This window comes from Plectrocnemia conspersa, unplaced genomic scaffold (assembly GCF_051122295.1).
Source record: "Plectrocnemia conspersa isolate PC_06_02 unplaced genomic scaffold, ASM5112229v1 ptg000005l, whole genome shotgun sequence".
Taxonomy (NCBI): Eukaryota; Metazoa; Arthropoda; class Insecta; order Trichoptera; family Polycentropodidae; genus Plectrocnemia; species Plectrocnemia conspersa.
In genome coordinates this window covers 34,502,682-34,518,766 of record NW_028277169.1, presented here as the reverse complement: position 1 = coordinate 34,518,766, position 16,085 = coordinate 34,502,682, and the positions used below count along the sequence as shown (strand labels likewise).

General features: G+C 31.4%; 1 protein-coding gene across 11 annotated transcripts in view; it reads left to right on the top strand.

Annotated features, from left to right (window-relative positions):
• Nucleotides 1-16,085, top strand: part of LOC148235498 (phosphatase and actin regulator 2) — a 309,559-nt gene that overhangs the window by 122,868 nt on the left and 170,606 nt on the right. For 8 of the 11 annotated variants that reach the window (XM_088187111.1, XM_088187110.1, XM_088187114.1 and 5 more), the window contains exon 5: nt 13,671-13,757. The exons of the other annotated variants lie outside the window; for them this stretch is intronic. In XM_088187111.1, the coding sequence (XP_088043237.1) occupies nt 13,671-13,757 (87 nt within the window). The remainder of the gene's footprint in view (nt 1-13,670; nt 13,758-16,085) is intronic. 11 annotated transcript variants of the gene reach the window in all.

Sequence of the window (16,085 nt, the reverse complement as noted above, 5' to 3'; positions counted from 1 at the left end):
TAGTTATGCATTAATTTAAAATTATCTTTTTAACGACGCCAGATTATTTCGAACGTGAAAGAACTATTTCAATCCAATTTAATTAACACGTACACAATATCGTGAGCTCAGTGGCGTTAAAATTTAAAACAGAAATTAACGTCAAATGAAAAGAAAAGTTTGCCCTCGAGCTTTCTATCAAATTAACACCCGAGAAGCTTCTGAAACCTTTCAGCGTAATTAATTAAGACGGCCGAAAACGTATTGTAACTTTGCGATAATGACGTCAAAAAATCGCAATCGATCCGACGATATTATTAAATATTTTTGAATTATTCCAAATGCGAATAATATTATAATAACGGAGTACGACCGTTTGGCACACGCGATATTGTTATATCGAGGACAGGCAATCGCTGTTCTGCAAAAGATATAGTATTTTATGTACCCACACACACTAATGCGAGTATAATACGTTCATATCGCGTGGCATAAAAATCAATGGGTGATAAAAGTTAGTTTATGCGCTCGTGCATTACTTACACTTTATTGTGGTTGAATCTCTCAGAATTTTCGACTCACATCATTATTGATCACACGTATCACACGTAGTCGCATCAGCTCGTTTTATTTTTAAAAATACCTAATTATTAAGAGTTGGTGGTTGTACCGCGTTTTGTTGTCTCGTCGACCAATATACAATATACAGTAGACCCCCCAATAACACGTTAAATTGGGGACGTGCTTTTTGAGTGCTAGTTACTTTATGTGTGAGCGAGCCAAAGTAACACCTGATTCATATATATGTATTGCAAAAACATGAATGAGTATTTTCTAGTTCCCCAACTACACGCACTTGACGTAATTTACCGTGTTATTGGGGGACTACTGTATTATACAACATACATCTTGAAAGCATTGATTACTCACGACTTATTTTTTAAGCAATTTCTAGTACTAAAAATGAGGTTATTTTACAAATAAAATAAAAGATTAAAAATATGAAACAAAATTCCATTTAACGATATTTATGTTTTAATGTTGAAACTTAATATATACCAGAAATACACAAATATAAAAACTAAAATCATTAAGAAAGTTTCCAATAGATAGTCATTATAGCAACGTTTTATTTTTCCCTCAAAACTTTTTTTCCGCTTTTCCTTTTGTAAACATGCTGAGCATAATCCTTTTTGAACATCTAGCAATATTGAACATCCAGCAATATAGTAAAAATATATAGTAAATCCTAACCATTTTACATGGAATTGTCAAATTACTAATACTCGTAAAATCTGTTAATCCATCGATGGATTTTGAAAACAATTTTTCAATTAATATGTGCCAATAGCTCAAAACCAAGTGTGTAAATTGTTATATATGGTTTTCAAACTAAAAAGTTTTTTTTTCACATTTACGTATATATTTTCTTTATATAAATTAAATTACTGTTTTTAATTGCATTTTAATAGCATTAAATTGATGCTGATGGATCAATTGTCATATATTTATTATTTTGTGCCTTATTATAGGTATATAACGTCGCGAGAATTAATTATGCTGAGTGTTTTATTTTAATAGAGAGTAGTCCTTCAGTTGTACGATAGATTTTTGCTTGATGCTTAAGGATATCATATATAAAGGATGATCTAGCTAGCTATTTAAAGATTCAGAAACAGCGAACCGGTTGTTAAAATTTTGGCAACCCACCGCTGCTTATATGTTATGTGCTAAAACAGGGTATGTGAAATATTAACAATTATTAGTCCCGAGATCTTACTTCCATTGTTAGGCATTAACTTTTGAGACTAGTTGGTATTTCTTTTCATTAGTTCAAAATGCTCGTTAGAATAATTAATTAATTAACTAAGCAGGTGGTTGAAACCGACACAAAATAAATATATTATTAACTACATTGTTTAAATTACATTTTCGGTGAAGTTTATTTATGTATATATATAAATAAATAAGGGTTGAATAAATACATAAAACAGAATATTTTATTTAGGACACCCATATTATTTCAAAGTAAATACACACTAGTTAATTACTTTTTAATAAATTACATAATCGCTTTTTTTATTTACGACCTCTTGCTATTCCTTCTGTAAATTTTATCTCATATAAAAATGTGCATGAGATGAACTTTGAAAGCTTTTATTTATAAGATAATTATTCTGCCTAGTCAATAACGATGTGGAAATTATTTATCGAAATAAGTATATATATATTAAATATAATGTATTACATTATCAAGTGTTAAAAAAATACCCTGGTCTAGTATACTAGTAATAAAATGATTGAGCTTGCAAAAAAATGTAATTTGAAGTGTCGTTGCTTCTTTGTGTATGAATAAATTTAATTAAGAAATATTTTAATATAAACTCGAGAGTTTCAAGTGCGCACTTTATAATACAATATTTCATAAGTTCTCCTGAATAATTTGAGAAACACAAGTTGAACTTTATACTCTACAAATATGAATTTAATTTCGTCAGCGTATATAATATTATACATTATGTGCAGACAATGCGATCGTATTTTCGATTATTTCTCGCATGAAATCGAACGATAGCAATCTTTGCTGGCAATAATCGCTACGGTGTATTATTATATTGTGTTATGTATACATTGTTCTCGATTCTCGAAGCGTGTATGTTGACAAAACGACCGTATTGGGGCCGTTGTAAATTTTGAGAGCGCGGGTTGCATGTGTATAGGGGGGTTATATTGACCCATTTCGCCAGACGTCTGGTCGGGTATTTATTACCCCGTGGCTTCTTTTTACGCTTTCTCAGTCCGTGGCACTCGAGAAAGAACGACGAGTCTAATGGCATTCTGCCGCTAGACAAACAGTGCTCCAATTTATTGGATCAATCTCTGGACAGCGTCTAAGCCTCGGACCTCCGGACCATGTAACGCAATAGTAGTGATAGTAAAATACGCGTTTTATGTCGGCGATGGGGGAAAAGAGAACAATTTTAAGCTTCTCGTATAACTTTAGTGTATGTGTAATTGGTGAACGTAAATCAGTCTCAGTAGTAGTAGTGTTTACTGTTTAAATAAAATAAAATAATAAAACATGTATTGGTTGTTTTATAGTGTAAGATTTTTCAGTTATATATAGTGTAATATAAAACGCTATAATTAAAAAAAAAACAATTTGTTAATTAAAATATATTAATTATAATTATTATTGAAAAAATATATCAAAATCTGTAGGGAAAAGGTCAGGAGAATATGGGGGATGAGGCAAAATTTTCAATCCTAATTTGTTTAATTTTACAGCAGTAATTAGTGAAGTATGAGTTCTCACATTATCATGAAACAATATCGATTGTATAATGATCAAATGTTTTATGGCTAATTTACTATGCATGGTTTAAATTTCTTTACAATAATATTCCACTGTAATATTTTCGTTTGGCTTAACACATTGCATACCGGGCATTATTTATAAAAATGCAGCTGTATGGCCGGGCTTATTTAGAACCTAAACAATTTTTTAAACCATCATAACTTTTTAATTAGTTAACGTTTTAACGTCAAATTTAAAACACAGTTTCTTAATTTTTATTCACCAACTTACGTAATTTTTCAAACAGATGCTTTACGGCTCTCTGACTAACAGTACCTCCGCCAAATACCAAATATATATTTCTTGTTGCCTGCGCCGTATTAAGTTTCAGTTTTAATTTGTACAAAAAATAATAAGCAAATATTTTGTCGACACCTAAATGTTTAACTGCAAAAAAGCATAACACTTCATGTGAAATAAATATAAATATAGTTATTAATGACTCATGATTTTAATTACAGTCCGCTTTCGATTGTAATGTTATTATTTTGTTGCTTATTATCGCTAATACAGGCGTCCCTCGACTTTCGCACATAATTGGTTCCTGGAAATGTGTGCGAATATTGAATGTACAAAAGTCGAGGGAAGTAAAAAAAATTGAAATATTTATTTATCAAGTAAATATAAGATGTTTAAGAGGCGTTTAAGAGACACGTTTCAGTGGGGTTTGCGGGTGTTTCCTTTGAAAAATTATCAAGAGTTAACTGTTTTTCACTATTCTTTTTATTTTCTTCATATAGTATTTTATAACATGCTATGTTTTTATTGATCGCCCCACGCACTTGGGATATGCGTTCTCCATTGGGATCACAATCTTCCATAATATTTAAAAAATTGTCAAGGTGCGTGAAGGCTTCATTCATATTTTTCATTGCTAAAGAGTTTTCCAAAATAAACCTGTCTCGTCTACATTAAATATTTCGCTAGAGGAATATTCTACATCTTCAATAATTTTGGATAATTAGGAAATAAATTCTTTTGCAGCATCTTTATCCGCATCAGCCGATTCTCCAGTAAGTTTAATATTATGAAAAGAATACCACATTTTAAAATTGTAAAACCAACCGTTACTTGCTTGAAAAACCGTGTTAAAATCTTTTTTTAATCTATCCTTCCAATCTTTGTGCAAACTAAGAGCTTTTGCTTGAATAATTGAAATACTCAGAGGGACATATTTTTGATGTTGGTCATCGATCTACGATGACAAAGATTTTCCATTTCACCATGTTTTTTTTGCTGTGTTTTTTTGGAAACATATCATTAAAGATTGTGGAAATATAACTTTATTTTCCACAATTTTGAACTATATTATTTTTTTTATATTTTTATTTTGCAAAATTGAACATATCGTAGACCTGTTTGTATCATACGAACGTCCGATTGAAGCAAAAGATTCACCGCAATCAAAACGTTTTTTTAAAAAAAAATTAAATTTAAAAAGTTTTTTTTAAATGTGCCAAATAGCGGATTGTGCGAAAGTCGAGGGCCGCCTGTACGTGATTTCTCGAACTAACCTCTCAGTTCCTGACTAACAGCACCTTCTTCAAATCCAAATGCATATTTTTCGTGGCCTGCGTCAGTTCGAACTCGTACAAAAAGGATATGTTCATATTTTGTTGCCACTATAAAGCTAGAGTCCTCAGATAATATTTATTTTTAAATACTCGAATATCGAATGGTAAATATTAAAATATATAAAGTTATAGTGTCTGAAAATTTTATTTTATTTTATAAACTTTAAATCAGTTCTAAGTTTTACTTTAATTATACTACAATTATTTATGCTCTAAAAATATAATTATAATAAAATACTCCAGACCAATAAAAGTAAACATAAAACATTCGTATTAATTAAAAAAAATATTAAAAAATTAAAACAGCAATTTGGAAATTCCACAGCTGCACAAAATGTACTCGAAAATTTGAGTAATTTCTGAAATTTCTGCACTTATAAAGTGTTTTTTTTTATTATTAAACTGTTTGTCGGTTATTAATTGTTCAGGCCATGGTTTTTTTTTTGATAACAAAAATATAAAAAGATAAATTTCACATTTGTGTTGTAATATATAAAGACTTAATAGAAATAATACACAACTGTATTTTAGAAATTAAAATATTCCATTACAAATATAAACGAATGGTTAGACAAATATTTTAACAACGAATAGTTAAAAAACGGGCGAAAATATTCAGTATTTGAGTCAAAAAATAAATAAAAAATGGTTATTCACTACGACCGTCTTGTTTTAATCTCAGTCTGTTTTTGATCAAATAATTTTTTAATATAAATCCACCTAATATATTTAAATACGTATTTTTAATTTTACTATTAAAGATTTATTCATATATATATATATATATGATGAAGATCAAGAGTTATTTAAAAAATATGTATATAATTTTCCACTGAAACCTCAACTTGGTATTTTATATTTCTATTGTATAATATAATGCCACTTCTTATGCCGATTTTTCAGACCTTGAATAATCACCAAGTTGTGTGATACATATTTTACAATTTGAGTGAGGTTATCGACCCTTGTGAAAATGTATGTACAAGTGAAGTGACATTTTTTCAAACCCCAAACAACTATTCGTGTTGTATTATATTTATATAATACGCACAGTTACAATATGCTATATTATTTTAATTCAGAAAGTCGTTTAGATCAATATAAATTATACCAAACAACTAATAGTAATACTACATAACTAATATAAGGGGTTTGAGTGCGAAGACCAATAAATTATATAACATATTATAACAAAATGGCAATCTAAATCAAAGTTTTTAAACATTAATATATAATTAGTTTAATAAACAACATGCATACATTGCAAAAAATTGTAGTTCTTTGTTTAAAAATCCATTAAAACTACAAGAATAATTAATTATATTAGTGTGTGTACCGTCTATCGCCGTGGACGTTGTTACGAGGACTATTATTAATATGATAATAAGGTACATACCTTATTATCATATAAAAAATATATAGAAAGCCTTACATACATATTTAATATTAATCTTATATATTTGTAGCCAGCATAACAAATGTATTAAAAATATACATTCTGAATAAAGATAGATTTAATTTAAAATATGAATAATAAATATATGATATTTTAGCTTTATTATTTGATTCCAAATGTATGTGTGTATGAATCTGTCGTAAATATGTTTTTTTATGAAACCAGTTGTAGCGTTTGGAAATAATCAATAAAATGCAGACGCGAGTCTGAATTCTGATTCGAATTGGCGAAGTTTGAGAGTTGACATCTGTGATTGAAATTCCGCCTGGTCTCTGTTAAAGTGTGCTCGAATGAGTGCCAAATAGTGTACAAGAAGTGTCCCTCATATATGTTTGATATTCAGCAGCTTTTGTTTTAATTAGACAAAAAATCCACCACTCTTTGGCACGCCCCTGGCGCCAAAAGTTACTGTGCTATTATTTTACTCGTATGATGGCTATCTACTATGGCTTAATTGCAAATCATAATCATATTAATAGCAGCTAATTTTTTTTTTAAAATAATTTAGTGTAATGAAAACATCAATTATTATTGAATAATAATATTTTTTATATGTTATTATTAATTAGTTCTTGTAAATAATTTTATGTAATATATAAATAAGGGAACAATACTTATTTGAACGTAACCTTTGATTTACTAAAATTTCATCACAAGTTAAACAAATTAAACTATTGATTTATACATCAATTGACCGACAAGCTGTCATTTCTTTACAAGGTTATGTTAGGTCAGGTCATTTCAGTTCATATCTCGTCTAGTCAATCTTTAAATATATACAACGATTTTTTTATTGAAATACTGCGATAAAAACTTTTATCTCTCTTTTAATATCATCATGTTAAAAGTACGACTCGACTGGATTCATTTTCAGACATCAGAAACCATAGAGTGATGGATTATGAAATGTGTACAACTACAAACATATCTGAGCGCATCGTCGATCTTGCGAATACGAGTACGCCATAAAAGCACTCGCAGAGGTATTTAACCTTTTGAGTCACGACAGCGCTAACCTTTGCATGGCGACATTTCATTCAATTTCCAACTTTCAACCCATTGTCTTCCGCATCCTGATTGCGTATTCTCAGAGTCGCTGGACAAAATCCTTTGTTCTCTGCTAGACTCATCTGGTGCATGTTCCGATTGACACTTTATGGGGGTTACCGGTTTCTTGGCACGATCAATACCACCCCTCCGACTGCAACAACCCTTCACTCCAGCGGTCGATAGCCATACACAACCGCCCGCAAACCCGAGTGTATTACGTATGTATTTACGTGACTACCGTAATTTTATGCAAATCGACGCCGACCGAGAAAAAGACGTGTGCGAGTAAAGAATTTTATTATTTCGACCGCAAATATGCATATATTGTATTTAAGTGCCTGTTTGCTAGGAGCGTTGTGATACAATATATTGCATTCTTGGCGTATCACTACTCAATGGAACACTTTTTGAAGTTGCTAAGGAGCGGTGAGTCGCGATCGCGTCCCTTATTCCTCTACTCGTCGCGGCCAGGACGTCAGCGCTTGAGAACGCTCCTCTTGCGCGAGCTTGCCAAACATGAGGATGTTTTCAGCGGTAGCTATGAGGAGCTTTAAAATTGTATGTTGCTGCTCATCTATTTTAGATGTGCACCATGATATTTTTTTATGTGTTTAAAGCGATCTGTCGCATGTCGGTCAGATTTGTACTAAAAAATAATATAATAATTTTTGCATCAGACTCCGCTGGGGTTTTATACATGTTATTATTATATATAGCCTTGTTCGATCGATCGCTGGGGTTATGATGAGTTATATTTAGTGTTTTCAACCCTTTCTTTTTTCGGATTGTGTTGTTACAGTGTGCTTGCGAATTGGTTTCGTACACAGATCTCGCGATTCAAGTCACGCTATAACGTGATTAATCACGTGAAAATGAACATGTTCGACATAACTATCGTCGAGCTACTTTTATACGCCCATGAGTATTGTAGTTTTAAAGTATTCAATTCGTATGACATATATTCGTATTTTTTAGCACGATCTTAAAATTTGTCCTATGAAAATAGTCAGACAACCGAATCAATTAAGTTATATTAGTAAATATCCTTACACAAGATTTACGCTACAAAAGACTTGAAATCTTATATATTATATTTAGACTGAAATTTTTGAGTAAATTCATAGTTTTACAACACTTGTTTTTTATTATATATATATATATATATATATATATATATATATATATATATATATATATATATATATTACAGTGAATGTGTATTTTTAAGTGAAATTATATTTTTACTAATATAATTATAATTTTATTAACTATGCCATTTAAAATGTATTAAACAATTGAATTATAATTACACTGGTACAGTATCAGTGAAATTGTATTGTTACACGTACATACGTTCGGAACATTTTGAGCTCGGCAAGTAACTTGTCACCGTATTCTACTTATATTTTTTCATTTGTCCAAAATTTATATAATTCTTTTTTCATTTCTCAGAAATAATAAATTATATTCAAATACATTTTACCCGATAGGAATATATTTTTACTAGCGAAAATATGATTTTAACTGCGCTAATGAAACTATGTTGTTTTAAAATGCTTATGAAACTTAATTTGACAGCGAAACGTCCATTTGCTGTTCAAACCCAAACCTAACCTAAACGAATTAACCAAACCCAACTAGGACTATGCTGAATTCGTTTATGTTAGGTTAAGGTTTAAACATTTTAGCTTCAATTTTAAGGATTTAACAATTAAATATAAAAATTAATAAGATAAAAAGGATTCACTAAATGAATAAAATTTTTTTATCGAAAATATGCATTATTCTGATGATTAGTTTACTTTTTAATATTTCAATTGACATTTAAAAAGCACCAAATGGACAAATACATATACAATGTTTAAAAAGTAAAAAATTCAGTGAGAGTACTTTTGTATTTAAAATAATTATAATTGCAATAAAAAAAATATTGAAACTCAGATATAACTATATATGTATCTACTATATATAATAATCAATACAAAAATTTAATTATAATATATTGATATATTTAAGTCTACTTAAATTTTTAAACAAATTATTTTTTTAAAACAAGTAAACGGATTATTTACTTATTGTACTTCATTTATTAGTAGACCAAGTATTTTATATTTATTTTTAGAAAAAGACACTGACGCGTGAAAAGAAATAATAAGTGACTCACTAAAAAGTCGCTGGCATTTAAAGGGTTAAAATACTATATAATGACATCCTTTTTTTTGTCATAAATATTTTTAAACAGTGATCTAAGAAATTATTTTTAATCTAACCCCCCACCACCCCCTCCTGCCGATGTCGCAATTCTACGATCTAAGTTTCTATTATATATCTTGTTCTAAATTTATAAATTCCAGACCCATTACTTACAAAATAAATGGTATCACATAGCATAGACGTCTTCGCATTATTAAACGTCAAAGAAAACAATTCAGTGATAATTTGTAATAATATACAGCACTTTCAAATGATAAACGTTTCATATATTGCTACTGGTGAAATAACGCTTTTTTTAGCACACACTTATTGTGAAATATATGCACACTCTCCCATATGGCTAATAGAGTTTTTCTTCTATATTTTCAAGATTTAACGCAGCGATGTAACCGTTACATAAATTTGAATGAATTTCGGATTTTTTCCCTTGTTTTTTTCGTGTTAGATACGCTCTTCTGTTTTCGTTATTTTGTCACCTGTCCATTACAGCCATTTGTCCGCTCTGTATTTCGCAGAAAGTATCTCTATAAACGACTCCATATTGAATGCTGTCGTTTCGCCAAAGAGAAGAGGTTTTTTCTCATCATATTTTCACCGAGTGCCTCGGACAAACGACTCTTTGAGAACGCAAAGTGCGTGGTCCGTTAATGTACATTTTTTCTCTTCTCGGACAGAATTCGATATGAAGAGATCGAGGGGGAGATGTCTCATGGGGGGAAACGTGAATCTAATGTGTGCGTGGAAAGCGCGCGACGCAAATGAAAAATCGATATGGATATAACGATGAACACTTAAGGGTTGACGTTTGCCTTGACCCGATTTTCCAGAGCGACGGAAAATTTTCAGGTTAAATAATGGCAATATTTACCGAGCGGACATGTGTTGGCTCGCTGATAAGCTAACAAGAGTTCCGGGATAAAGCTTTCGCTGATTGGGCTAAATTTTCCGCTGTAGTTAACGGATTTTGGTCGCATATTAAGGGCTTGTCTTTTAGCTCTAATGGAAGGGTTTAAACGACATTGTTCTAACTATATCTCTTAATATTTTCGGAATTTTTGTATATAGAAATATTAAAAAAATTTTCTACAATATTCCAAAAACGGTGTTTGCATTATAATATCTAAATTTAAAAATATATAATTATAAATAAGCTGAACCATTAAGCCTCGCATAATACATATTTAAAAAATGGGCTGTGTGGACAATGTATAAAACTAGACCCCATTACATATTATATTTGCCTATTTAAAAGGTTAATGTGCACATTCTCATAATACCCTTGCAGCAATATCAATAATATAACCGGAATGGTGCTCAAATTTGTAGCGAGGACGTCGTTCTCTCAATTGTCCTTAATGTTCAAGCTTGAGCTTAACGCTGTCGTGTACTTTTTATTGCTGTCGTTGAATAGCACTATTTCCATAATAGCATTACTTCTTTTGCCACAATGTGGCGTATGGCCCGTGGTCATGTGATTAATTTACCTCACAACTGAATCGCGTGGTTAATGTGTGAATTTTATGTATGTGGCGCTAGTGGCTTTGTAATAAAGCTAATGTTTGAAACTAGCTTAATCTACCACCAAAATACGTAATACGTTTATAGTTTGAATTTATTCACCTATTGTAGATAATAGGCGACTTACAGTGTAATGATTTTATTTTATACGCTGGAAAGAATTTTATTTTTTAGTGTCGAGTTTAAAAATTTATGGTAAAAAAAATCGTGTAGATTTCAAGATGATTTATTAATTATTATTTATTGTAAATCTTCCGTTGAAACACAAAAAGCGTTACAACTGTGTAAACACAATCAACAACTATTAAATAAGTAGTGAGACACATCTGTAAATCGGTGATTAGTATTTTATTTATTATAAACTATTTTTACAGTTTAGAATCGATATAACTAAGCACAATCTAACTCGATTTTATTAAAATTATTCATCCGTGAGATTAGGAAAATATAGAAAAACATACTTTTATAATTGATTGGAATTATATTATATTCACTAAAAAAAGTATTAGTCACTGATTTATATCACTGGTCTATCATGCTGGTCAATTATGGATATTTTACCGTAAGTCAAATCTCCCAGACGCGATAGAAATTGAAAAATAAAATTGCATTCATATGAAATTTAAACTCAGGTCTTTTAATCGATTGGACAGCAGTCAATACAAGTTTAGTGTTCCTTGATTAATCGTTAAGCCTGCACTACACTCTCTGGAAGTTAGCCAAGGTTGGCCAAGGACGGAGAATATAGTGGGTTATTTCGGTCGAGTTCGGTTCTGTCCACTCTAAAATCTCTCGAAAGTTGTCAGAGGTTACCGAGAACGGGTAATTCAGTCGACTTGACCAGCTTCGAGCGCTTTCGAACATTGTCGGCATATTTCCGAGTCAGACTTACTGACATCATTGAATATTTTAGGGAACCAAAAGGGATTAATTATATTTTTGATAATATATTCTTTTACCAGATATTGTTATTATATATTTTTTTCATATAAAATTAAATAATTAAAAAATAATTAGTGGTACTTGATTTTGTTAAAAAAATCGTTTCGAATATCCTTATGTGTCTTCCTAGATCGGTTTATATAAATGTCACACCATAACGAGTTTTTATTTAGAATCGATGGCGACAAATTCTAGGATAGTCACACATGTGGTCGTATTCTGAAGTATAATTTTTATGCCTTATGGCATTTTGCAAAAGCCGACAAAGATTTTGCGTAAATTGAATATTTACGACTGAAAAGTTTTCATTGATATTGTATTGGTGAGTATCCACACCCACTTTTATAATTATCAGTAGCGTAATTTTAATAATTCGACAATTTACAAATTGCGATTATTTGGCACATTTTTCGATCGCGCGCAAATATGTCGGCTGTACGTGACAGCAGCCGCCGTGCGGACATCATTCACGCCCACCGTCCGGACGGCATATGAAATTTGCGACAGTGTGGTCGCTTACTCAAAGTCGTAGGTCTCGGCCGACTTCAGTTGTAATTTCGGTTCGGACAACTTCCAGAGAGTAGTGCAGGCATTAGAAACAATTTCACACTGCGGAACAGATCAAAACGCCTCTAAATAAATCATCCATTTTAATAATTTTTTTATTCATATTAATATTCAAATCAAATATTATATTTAAAAGGTTGACGCACTATTACATAAATAATAAAAAATGCGTGTTCTTTTAACCCTGTTCGTGATAAAAATGAAAGCGACGCGGAAAGTCGAGAAGTAAAAAAATTGTATAAAATAATTCACATCGTTCCGCCGTCTCGCGACCGTTTGTCATTATGTATAAGTAATGCGGCCCTTTGATTCTTTGTCTTTTGACATTTTGTTTAAAAATATTTTTGCTTTTGGTTTTGACAGATACGTTATAATACGTTGATTAATAATAAATAGCCAGTGGGCGAACGCTGTAGTATATTTGACGCCGCAGCAGAGCGATCTCTTAGAAGCAGCGGGATCAACGCTGAATATTATCGCGAATCTTTTAGTCATTAAGTTTATTTGTATAAATAGCAATCGAGCAACTTTACATAATGCATATTAAAATACTAATCTGAGCTATATCCACAATATTAACCCATGCTATATATTTTACGCATGGATAGGGATTAGCTTATATTAAGTTTGTTCAGTGCAAACGCAATACTATCTTTTATCGCCGTTTCACGACCAGTCTTTAATAACAACGAATCTACATGCACATACCCAAGATATACGAAACGATGTATCTACATAAGTACGTAAAGGTACTTTGATTCCCTAGTTTTTCCGCGAGTTTTGCTCCGTCAAACATCTGTCTCGTATCCGAGCGAGATTTGCATGCCACATACCACTTACTTCTTGGCTCGTGTTTTTTTGCATGCGTTATATATGTATATATGGACGATGTGTGTTTTTCCATCTACAAATCGGTGTGCCTTCTGTCGCGCGGTTCTCAAACCGCGGTAAACGTTTCCCTCGATCTCTGTCCTTGTGTTGTTTTTAATCATGTCAATCCGTTCGTATACAGGTTTCGCTGAGTCAAAGTACTGTCATCGTACTGCGCTGACAGCCTACGATGAATATCCGCGCATTTTACAGCTTCGTCCGACAAAAAGTACGTTTGTTTGCAATATTTGGTGCATGTTTAAAAAACGCCGGGCGGATCAATCTCAAAAAAAAAAAAAAAAAAAATAGAGGTTCGGAACGGTTACAATGTATACAAATAAATGTTTTACACTATCGATGTTAGTTTTAGGAGTACACTCACTGCCAATTCACAAAGCTACGCACCAGGACTAGCCGGAAATGTAGCAAAAATGAAAAATATTCGGTGGCACGTGTAATTGGACTAGAGCGTTCACACTAGTGGAAACGCATCGTGTGAAAATGTTCGTCGAATCACTCTGCCGAGATTTTTCTATTAAATTTCAAAAATCGTTCAGCATATTTTGCACTCTCACATTATCAAATGCGCAATCAATATCACGCACAACCATCCCATGTTATTTTTTTAAATTTAAAACGTTAAACGTCTCCGCCGCATCGATTTGTGCCTACAATTCCCGATTAGCTTAATGTTTTTTTTGTGCCCACTATCGGGATTTGTGTGCGGCGACGCACTTTCCGCTTCGGTTCAGTTCCCTCCCTATCCCATTCCACCCTCATTGCTGTCCCTGCGCATTTCACGCGTGCGAAGAGCTCGTTTTATTTTCATTTTGGCGTAATAAGCAGCCAAGGTCGTCTACTTGCTTCGATTTTCAGATGAAGGAGCAACAGTGTCAATGAGATGTTTATGAGGGGACAGGGGAGATAGAAATCTCTAGTACTGATAAGAGTAAAGCTTCCTTAATAAAATCTGTTATTATATTTACAACAAGACAGATCAATTCTATGATATCTTTTACCCTCACTTAGTAATTCTGGAGAATAGTTTTCGGATGTCACTCGCGACAGCCTAGGTAGGAAGTCGTGTCTAGTCTTAGTCAGCAAAACTATTTTTTTAATAATGAAAAATAATCGATTAAAAGAAATGGCCCATTAAAACTTTGTTTATCGCATCTTGAAAACATATATAATTCGAGCATTTTTGATATGTTTCTGTGTAAGTTTAATATATACATTACTCAAAATAATACACCGAAATATTGTATAAAAAATATAGCCATGCACACTTAAAAACACATGTTTAACCCTTCAACATTTAGATCGACAGTCGAAGTAAAAGCGACCGCTTTTATGAGCTTCTGAGTTTCGTTTAGGTCGTTTCGGCGTAAGCTCTGATTATAAGGTAATTTAGACTGAATATGTTTCAAGTCGGAAACGAAGTGTTTCGAATGAAGTGAAGAAGTATGGCAGTGTTTTGGCATATTATGTTCATGAAAATATCTGGAATCGCTGCGGAAGTAGTCGATCGGCAGTCGACTACATATTAGCATCGCGAAGTATCACTTTTCTACATTTTCCAAATCTTTTTGCCCGTATTTCTTGTTAGAAAAGATTATCATATGTATATCTTTACAAGAAAGAGTACATGTCGTACCCATATTTGTATCCTAATGGTTTTTTTTATTGAGAGCATTGGGAAATTATTCATTGTATTCTCGACGTAACGACTATTCACTGGAGCAATTTTTCACGTTTTCTCAAATGTTACACGTTTTATTTTATTTCACTTCAAAACGTAGTTTATTTACGTTTTTTAACAACATTAAAAATATTTTCGTCGGTGGTTATTCTATGCGGTTACTTCAAACATAGCATTGACTTCTCAAATAAACAATGTGCTTGCAACAAGTAACTTACTTACTTATTAACTGATGCGGAAGCATATAAAATGCATACTTAATGCTATTATTTTGACCTTACCCTTTATTTAGCAAAGTGCACTTGTTATAATTTGATAAATAAAAACATTGCTTTGCTATTAAATTGGCTATTGATGTTACTCACAATGTGCTCAACTCTTTTAAGCAGCTGTTAGATTGAAATAAATCTATTTTCCAGATTTAATAATTGACCATCGGTAAATGGCTTTCTTTATTAATTAATAAATGACATACACTTAAACTGGCCTTGGTTATAATAAATAATATTATTATCCTGACATAATAAATAATATTATTTAATGAAAACGAATAATAATATTTAATCCAAATGGATCGAGTTTTTTACGATTTATTTATTTTAAATCTTTCGATATAATATGTCAGGCGTTAGCACAATACGCTATAATAGGATAAACACGATCAACAAGTAGTGAAATATCAGAATAAAATTAGTGATTTTTATTTGATTAATTAGAATACTGTTACAGCTTAGTAACACTATACACGGCATAGCTCGATTTTATTTTTAATTATTTATCCGCGAGAATATCTTAACCTAATCTATGATGATCGATTGAAATTAAAATTATATATTAATCACTAGGGTCCATATAGTT